At 45.0% G+C, this 7992-nt stretch overlaps 1 protein-coding gene and 1 pseudogene across 2 annotated transcripts; both read left to right on the top strand.

Annotated features, from left to right (window-relative positions):
* Positions 1 to 675: 675 nt before the first annotated feature.
* On the top strand, positions 676 to 2671 carry LOC139413978 (zinc finger protein RFP-like; annotated as a pseudogene).
* Positions 2672 to 3350: 679 nt separating this feature from the next.
* Positions 3351 to 5087, top strand: LOC139414030 (E3 ubiquitin-protein ligase TRIM21-like). 2 transcript variants are annotated; one of them, XM_071161906.1, is made up of 2 exons: positions 3351 to 3571; positions 3707 to 5087. In XM_071161906.1, exons 1-2 carry the CDS (start codon positions 3356 to 3358, stop codon positions 4625 to 4627), a joined length of 1137 nt encoding a protein of 378 aa, XP_071018007.1. In that variant the 5' UTR covers positions 3351 to 3355; the 3' UTR covers positions 4628 to 5087. The 2 variants fall into 2 exon arrangements, with proteins under 2 accessions (XP_071018007.1, XP_071018006.1); XM_071161905.1 differs by having other exon boundaries at positions 3351 to 5087.
* The last annotated feature ends 2905 nt before the right edge of the window (positions 5088 to 7992 follow it).

Below are 7992 nucleotides of genomic sequence, written 5' to 3'. Positions count from 1 at the left end.
CAAGACAAAGAGGAAAAACACAACCAAGTAAGTAGAGAAAGAGATGAATATGGACACTGGTGATAATTTTACTCCAAAATCACATTACTTTGTGTTTCTCAGCTGTTCTTTCTTTGATCTTTGTAAAACAATCAGGTAAAAATGTGAGAATTGACAATGTTACAAGTACGTTGAAAGTCACTTCTCCAAATGTAAAGACATTTAGTGCATGTGCTCCATAATATACAAAGGTAGAACAAATTATACATCTCCTGGATATCGTTTCTCTATCTACAGTACTCTGGGTAAAACGCATGATGTCTGTGGAACACTGAATCAATATTATTTTAGTAGAGCTATATACACTCTTGTTTAACCTTCTAAAGATACCTTCCAACACTGACTCATTCAAGGAAGTCATTTTATAGAACTGGTTTTTCCACAGATAGAATGGGGAAAACAAGATTGTCTCTGTGTAAACAAAAGCCTGTGATGACATGTAGCATTTTAAAGTAGTCTAGTGGGTGGGACTTGCTCTTGGTTAGGGAGGGATCACAGAATTCCATCCAAGCCAGTGGAAGGGATCAATCAATAAATCATATTCCTGAACAGACACTCCAGTACAGCAGGGGGCAGTAAAACACAAATGAAGACAGCTACATTTCTAACTCTGTGGTCTTCTATTGGGTTTCAGTAATGTCCATCTCCAGCAATGTCCTGTCTGAAGAGCAGTTCCTGTGCTCTGTCTGGATGTGTTCACTGAGCCAGTCTCTATTCCATGTGGACACAACTTCTGCAAGGCCTGTATCAGTGAATACTGGAACACCACTGTCCTGTGCCAGTGTCCACTGTGTAAGGACACATTCAACAGAAGACCTGACCTAAAAACCAACACAACACTCAGAGATGTTGCAGATCATTTTAAGAGGATGAAGGTCTCAGACAGAGAGGAGTCCTCTTCCAAGCCTGGAGAAGTAGCACAAGTGCAGCAGATGATCCAGGAGCGACTGCAGAAGGTTAAGGACATCAAATACTCAGTAGAGCTCAGCCAGAGAGATGCAGAGAGAGAGATAGCAGGAAGTGTGGAGGTCTTCACTGCTCTGGTGCGCTCCATTGAGAGAAGTCAGGCAGAGCTCATTGAGGTGGTTGAGGAGAAGCAGAAAGAAGCTGAGAGGCAGGCTGAAGGGCTCATTGAAGAACTGGAGCAGGAAATCACTGAGCTGCTGAGGAGAGGCACTGAGCTGGACCACCTCCACCAGAACTCCCCATCCCCAATCAAGGACTGGTCTGAGATCAGTGTTCACAGGGATCTGCATGTAGGAACTGTGAGGAGAGCTCTTTCTCAGCTGGAGGAGATGCTTCATAATGAGATGGAGAAGTTGTGTAATGCTGAGCTGAAGATGATACAGCAATGGTCAGTGGATGTGACTCTGGATCCTGATACAGCACACCCCAAGCTCATTGTTTCTAAGAACAGGAAACAAGTGAGCTATGGAGACATACGGCAGAATATCCCTGACAACCCAAAGCGGTTTGGACGTTATCTATCGGTCCTGGGAAAGAAGGGCTTCTCCTCAGGGAGATTCTACTTTGGGGTTTAGGTTAGGGGAAAAATTCAATGGGTGTTAGAAGTGGTCAGAAAGTCCATCATCAGAAAGGGCCCAACAGCTCTCCACCTCTCTCTCTTCCACCCCCCTCCCTCCACCTCTCCCACCCTCCACCTCCCTCCCTCTTCCACCCTCCCCCTCTCTACCGCCCTCCATCTCACTTCCCTCCCCACCTCTCTCTCCACCTCTCCCGCCCTCCACCACTCTCTTCCACAATCCACCTCCATCTCACTTCAACCCTCCACCTCACCCGCCCTCCACCACTCTCTTCCACAATCCACCTCCATCTCACTTCCACCCCCCTCTCTTCCACCCTCCACCTCTCCCGCCCTCCACCTCCCTACCGCCCTCCACCTCCCTACCGCCCTCCACCTCCCTACCGCCCTCCACCTCTCTTCCGCCCTCCACCTCTCCTCCGCCCTCCACCTCTCCTCCGCCCTCCACCTCTCCTCCTCTCTTCCACCCCCCTCTCTTCCCGCCTCCACCGCCTCTCCCGCCTCCTCCCTCCTCTCCTCCGCCCTCCACCTCTCCCACCCTCCACCTCCCTCTCCACCTCCCTCCGCCTCCTCTGCCTCCTCCTCCCTCCGCCTCCTCCGCCCTCCACCTCCCTCTCTTCCGCGTTCCACCTCTCCTCCGCCGTTCCACCTCCCTCCCTCCGTTCCACCTCCCTCCCTCCCTCCGTTCCACCTCGCCAACCCCCTCGACCACCCACCCACCCTCCCTCCCTCCCTCCCCCTCCAGCACCAAGGGTTAAAATACATACAGGCCCTGGTGCCATCTGAGACAAAGGAAGGAACAGACATGTTCACTGGACCAACACTGGGCTCTGATACATTTATACATGACTCAAAAACATACACCCACAAGTTTACGCTTACCTAGACAACCTTAAAATGGTCAAATAAACTAAACTAAACCAAGCACAGAGGAAGTGCAACAGTTAAGTTCTGGGCAGAACAGGGATGAGTTGAGAGATTACTTTTAGCTAAAGTGAAAGTATAACTGCATAACTCTCCTGCTCCTCGTTGTTCTACACACAGCTACACAGTCCACCTTCAGTCAAGAGGGAAAACACACCCAGGTAAGTAGAGAAAGAAAAATATTAACTTGGACACTGGTGATTATTTTATTCCATAATTACATTACTTCTTGTGTGTGTGTGTGTGTGTGTGTGTGTGTGTGTGTGTGTCTCACCTGTTCTTATTTGATATTTGTAAAAAAAAAAAAAAAAAAAAAACTGGAATAAATGTGAGAATTTACAATGTTAGAAGTATGTTGTGCCCCATAATATAGAAAGGTAAAACAAATTATACATCTCCTGGATATCGTTTCTCTATCTACAGTACTCTGGGTAAAAAGCATGATGTCTGTGGAACACTGAATCAATATTATTTTAGTAGAGCTATGTACACTCTTGTTTTACCTTCTAAAGATACATTTAATAATCAAATAGTGAATTTCTATCCAAAACTGACTCATTCCAGGAAGTCATTTTATAGAACTGGTTTTTCCACAGATAGAATGGGGAAAACAAGATTGTTCACACAGAGACAAAAGCCTGTGATGGCATGCAGCATTTTAAAGTAGTCTAGTGGGTGGGACTTGTTCTGGGTTAGGGAGGGATCACAGAATTCCATCCAAGCCAGTGGAAGGGATCAACCAATAAATCATATTCCTGAACAAACACTCCAGTACAGCAGGGGGCAGTAAAACTCTAAAATGAAGACAGCTACATTTCTAACTCTGTGGTCTTCTATTAGGTTTCAGAAATGTCCATCTTCAGCAATGTCCTGTCTGAAGAGCAGTTCCTGTGCTCTGTCTGTCTGGATGTGTTCACTGAGCCAGTCTCTATTCCATGTGGACACAACTTCTGCAAGGCCTGTATCAGTGAATACTGGAACAGCAGTGTCCTGTGCCAGTGTCCACTGTGTAAGGACACATTCAATAGAAGACCTGACCTAAAAACCAACACAACACTCAGAGATGTTGCAGATCATTTTAAGAGGATGAAGGTCTCAGACAGAGAGGAGTCCTCTTCCAAGCCTGGAGAAGTAGCACAAGTGAGGCAGATGATCCAGGAGCGACTGCAGAAGGTTAAGGAGATCAAACTCTCAGTAGAGCTCAGCCAGAGAGATGCAGAGAGAGAGATAGCAGGAAGTGTGGAGGTCTTCACTGCTCTGGTGCGCTCCATTGAGAGAAGTCAGGCAGAGCTCATTGAGGTGGTTGAGGAGAAGCAGAAAGCAGCAGAGAGGCAGGCTGAAGGGCTCATTGAAGAACTGGAGCAGGAAATCACTGAGCTGCTGAGGAGAGGCACTGAGCTGGACTACGTCCACCAGAACTCCCCATCCCCAATCAAGGGCTGGTCTGAGATCAGTGTTCACAGGGATCTGCATGTAGGAACTGTGAGGAAAGCTCTTTCTCAGCTGGAGGAGATGCTTCATAATGAGATGGAGAAGTTGTGTAATGCTGAGCTGAAGATGATACGTCAGTGGTCAGTGAATGTGACTCTGGATCCTGATACAGCACACCCCAAGCTCATTGTGTCTGAGGACAGGAAACAAGTGAGCTATGGAGACATACGGCAGAATATCCCTGACAACCCAAAGAGGTTTGAATGTTATCTATCGGTCCTGGGAAAGGAGGGCTTCTCCTCAGGAAGATTCTACTTTGAGGTTCAGGTTAGAGGGAAGATTGAGTGGGAGGTAGGAGTGGCCAGAGAGTCCATCATCAGGAAGGGCCCAACGGCTGTAAGCCCTGAGGGTGGACTCTGGGCTCTGTATATGAATAGGAATAAGTATATAGCCAAGGACACACCCCATATGCACCTCTTCCTGAGTCAGAAACCCCAGAAGGTGGGGGTGTTTGTGGATTACGAGGAGGGTCAGATCTCCTTTTATGATGTAGAAAACAGGTCTCATATCTACTCTTTCACTGGTTGTACCTTCACTGAGAAACTATATCCATTCTTGAACCCCTGTAATAATTCTGAGGGTCCAAACACAGCCCCATTGGTCATCTCTCCTGTCAATCACACTGACTGAATTGGGGTCCAATAAGGCAACAGATGACTTAATCTGATTATCCTAATTGTTATTTGCTCAACACATCCAATTGTAAAGAGTGTTGATAATAATGGGGCACGTTCCAGGGGTCTGTCATGCAATCACAAACCAAATTTCACAACACCTGGACAGGTGTTTAACAACATGCCAGAAACCCCATCAATATAAAATCTTATTAGTCACGAGCCGAATACAACAGGTGTAGTAGACCTTACAGTGAAATGGTAACTTACGAACCCATAACCAACAATGCAGTACAAATAAGAAATAAAAGTAACTAGTAATTAAAGAGCAGCAGAAAACTCGGACCTAGACTTGGTGCTCCGGTACCACTTGCCGTGTGGTAGTAGAGAGAACAGTCTATGACTAGGGTGGCTGGAGTCTGACAATTTTTAGGGCCTTCTTCTGACACCGCCTGGTATAGAAGTCATGGATGGCAGGAGGCCGTACGCACTACCCTTAGTAATGCCTTGCGGTGGGAGGACGAGCAGTTGCCATACCAGGCGGTGATGCAACCAGGTGGTGATGCTCTCGATGGTGCAGATGTAGAACCTTTTGAGGATCTGAGGACCCACGGAAACGTGAGCGTGAAAACCCCAGCAACATTGCAGTTCTTGACACACTCAAACCACCTGGCACCTACTTCCATACCCCCGTTCAAAAGCACTTACATTTTATGTCCTGCCCATTCACCGAATGGCACACATACACAATCCATGTCTCAATTGTCACAAGGTTTAACAATCCTTTAATCTGATTTACAGTAGAATATTATATCTTTTGATTTCTTTTTCACATTTTCAATATAGTGTGTTGAGACATTTTGGGATTATGTTGTACTACTGAATTAGCTAAACCTAGTATAATGCATTACACGTATTGTGAAATTGACATTTTTCATTGTATGTGGTCCCTGTCAAAAAAACAATCAATTAAATATGATGTTCTTGTTTGGGTCTAACATTGTTTAAAATATATATATATATATATATATTTTTTTATACAAAATGTGAGCTCCTGTTGAAGGCAGAGGGTGATGCTTCCCAGGGGGCAGTGGAACAGAGAAGCTGGGCGGTATATTGTATTTGACTATATACACTGGTATGGATGAACAGACCAGTTTGGGTTTTTACTTTACCTTCTATTACGGTATTTCAATGTTTGGTTTGTTAAATGAATTTGCCTCTCCGTCAAATCATAATGTACTTTTTTAATAGTTGACTCCGTTTGCTGCTTGAGTCGTCACTCTTGCTCCTCCTGCATGCATCCCACACCAAGCCCGTCACTCCAGCCCCGTCACTCCAGCCCTTGCCCTGCCATTCACTCCGTCTGCATGGCCAGATGCAACAAGATGTTGCTGACAACGATACAGATTTCCACTTTGCTTCTTATATAAATCACATTTTACTTGTCACATGCACCGAATACAACAGGTGTAGGTAGACCTTACAGTGAAATGCTTTGTTACAAGCCCTTATGCAGTTAAGAAAATGTACAAAATAAACGACAGTAAAAAATATACAAAAATAACAAGGCTTTACACAGGGGGTATCGGTACCGAGTCAATGTGCGGAGGTACAGTGCAATTAGTCCGGGTGGCCATTTGATTAGTTGTTCAGCAGTCTTATGGCTTGGGGGTAGCAGCTGTTAAGGAGGCTTCTGGACCTAGACTTGGGACTCAGGTACCGTTGTCATTCGGTAGCAGAGAGAACCTTCTATGACATGGGGGACTGGAGTCTTTGACCATTTTTTGGGGCTTCCTCTGACACCGCCTAGTATATAGGGCCTGATGGCAAAAAAAGCATTCTATAATTACACAAACTAATAGTGTATCTTACTGTCTGCAAACAGCTGGTCTTTTCTTAGCAAGTTGTTAAAATACATTGTTAGCCGCTAATGCTAATCACTCGTTAGCTGGATAGCTTGCTAAACGTACGAAGAGTCATAGCAAACGTAGCTAGCTAATACAGCCGGTTACCAGTACAGGCAAACTAGACAAAGCATGAATGTTAGCGAGCGCTAGCTATCTTAATGACGTTACATTATGTTTTCTCTTACATCTAATTAGGGTCCCCTGAAACACTGACCAACTCTTTTATTCCGGTCACAATAATTCCTCACTGGCTTTTTCCATCTGTTGTCATGTCAAACAACAGTGTTTTCAAAGTGCTCCAATTATAGAATTAGAAAAAGAACTACACTGAAAAACATATATATAAAAAAACACAACATGCAACAGTTTCAAATATTTTGCTGAGTTACAGTTCATATAAAGGAGATGAGTCAATTGAAATAAATTAGGCCCTAATCTATGGATTTCACATGACTGGGCAGGGGCGCAGCCCTAGGATGGGCCTGGGAGGGCATAGGCACACCCACTTGCGAGCCAGCCAATCAGAATGCGTTTTTCCCCACAAAAGGGCTTTATTACAGACCGAAAATGGCTTCTGAATTTTGGCCCATTCCTCCTGACAGAGCTGGTTTAACTGAGTCAGGTTTGTAGGCCTCCTTGCTCGCACACACTTTTTCAGTTCTGCCCACAAATGTTCTATAGGATTGATGTCAGGGTTTTGTGATGGTCACTCCAATAATTTGACTTTGTTGTCCTTAAACCATTTTGCCACAACGTTGGACGTATGCTTGGGGTCATTGTCCATTTGGAAGACCCATTTGCAACCAAGCTTTAACTTCCTGACTGATATCTTGAGATGTTGCTTCAATATATCCACATCATTTTCTTTCATCATGATGCCATCTATTTTGTGAAGTGCACCAGTCCCTCCTGCCACCCAGGTGCTTCACAGTTGGGATGGTGTTCTTCAGCTTGCAAGCCCCCTCCTTTTCCCTCCAAACATAACGATGGTGATTAAGGCCAAACAGTTCTATTTTTGTTTCATCAGACCAGAGGACATTTCTCCAAAAAAATACTCTGTCCCCATGTGCAGTTGAAAACCTTAGTCTGGCTTTTATTAATAGTGGTTTTGGAGCATTGGCTTCTTCCTTGCTGAGCGGCCTTCAGGTTGTCGATATAGGACTCGTTTTACTGTGGATATAGATACTTTTGTACCTGTTTCCTCAAGCATCTTCAAAAGGTCCTTTGCTGTTGTTCTAGGATTGATTTGCACTTTTTCCACCAAAGTACGTTCATCTCTAGGAGACAGAACACGTCTCCTTCCTGAGCGTTATGACGGCTGTGTGGTCCCATGGTGTTTATACTTGCTTACTATTGTTTGTACAGATGAACATGGTACCTTCAGGCATTCGGAAATTGCTCCCAAGGATGAACCAGACTTGGGGAGGTCTACAATTATTTTTCTGAGCTCTTGGCTGATTTCTTTTGATTT

Source organism: Oncorhynchus clarkii, chromosome 7 (assembly GCF_045791955.1).
Source record: "Oncorhynchus clarkii lewisi isolate Uvic-CL-2024 chromosome 7, UVic_Ocla_1.0, whole genome shotgun sequence".
Lineage (NCBI taxonomy): Eukaryota > Metazoa > Chordata > Actinopteri > Salmoniformes > Salmonidae > Oncorhynchus > Oncorhynchus clarkii.
Note: the sequence above shows the minus strand (reverse complement) of the source record. Positions and strands in the feature narration are given on the sequence as shown.

Bases quoted from the DNA above. Each gene is read 5' to 3' on its own strand.
- LOC139414030 (XM_071161905.1), top strand. From the start codon at position 3,356: ATGTCCATCTTCAGCAATGTCCTGTCTGAAGAGCAGTTCCTGTGCTCT.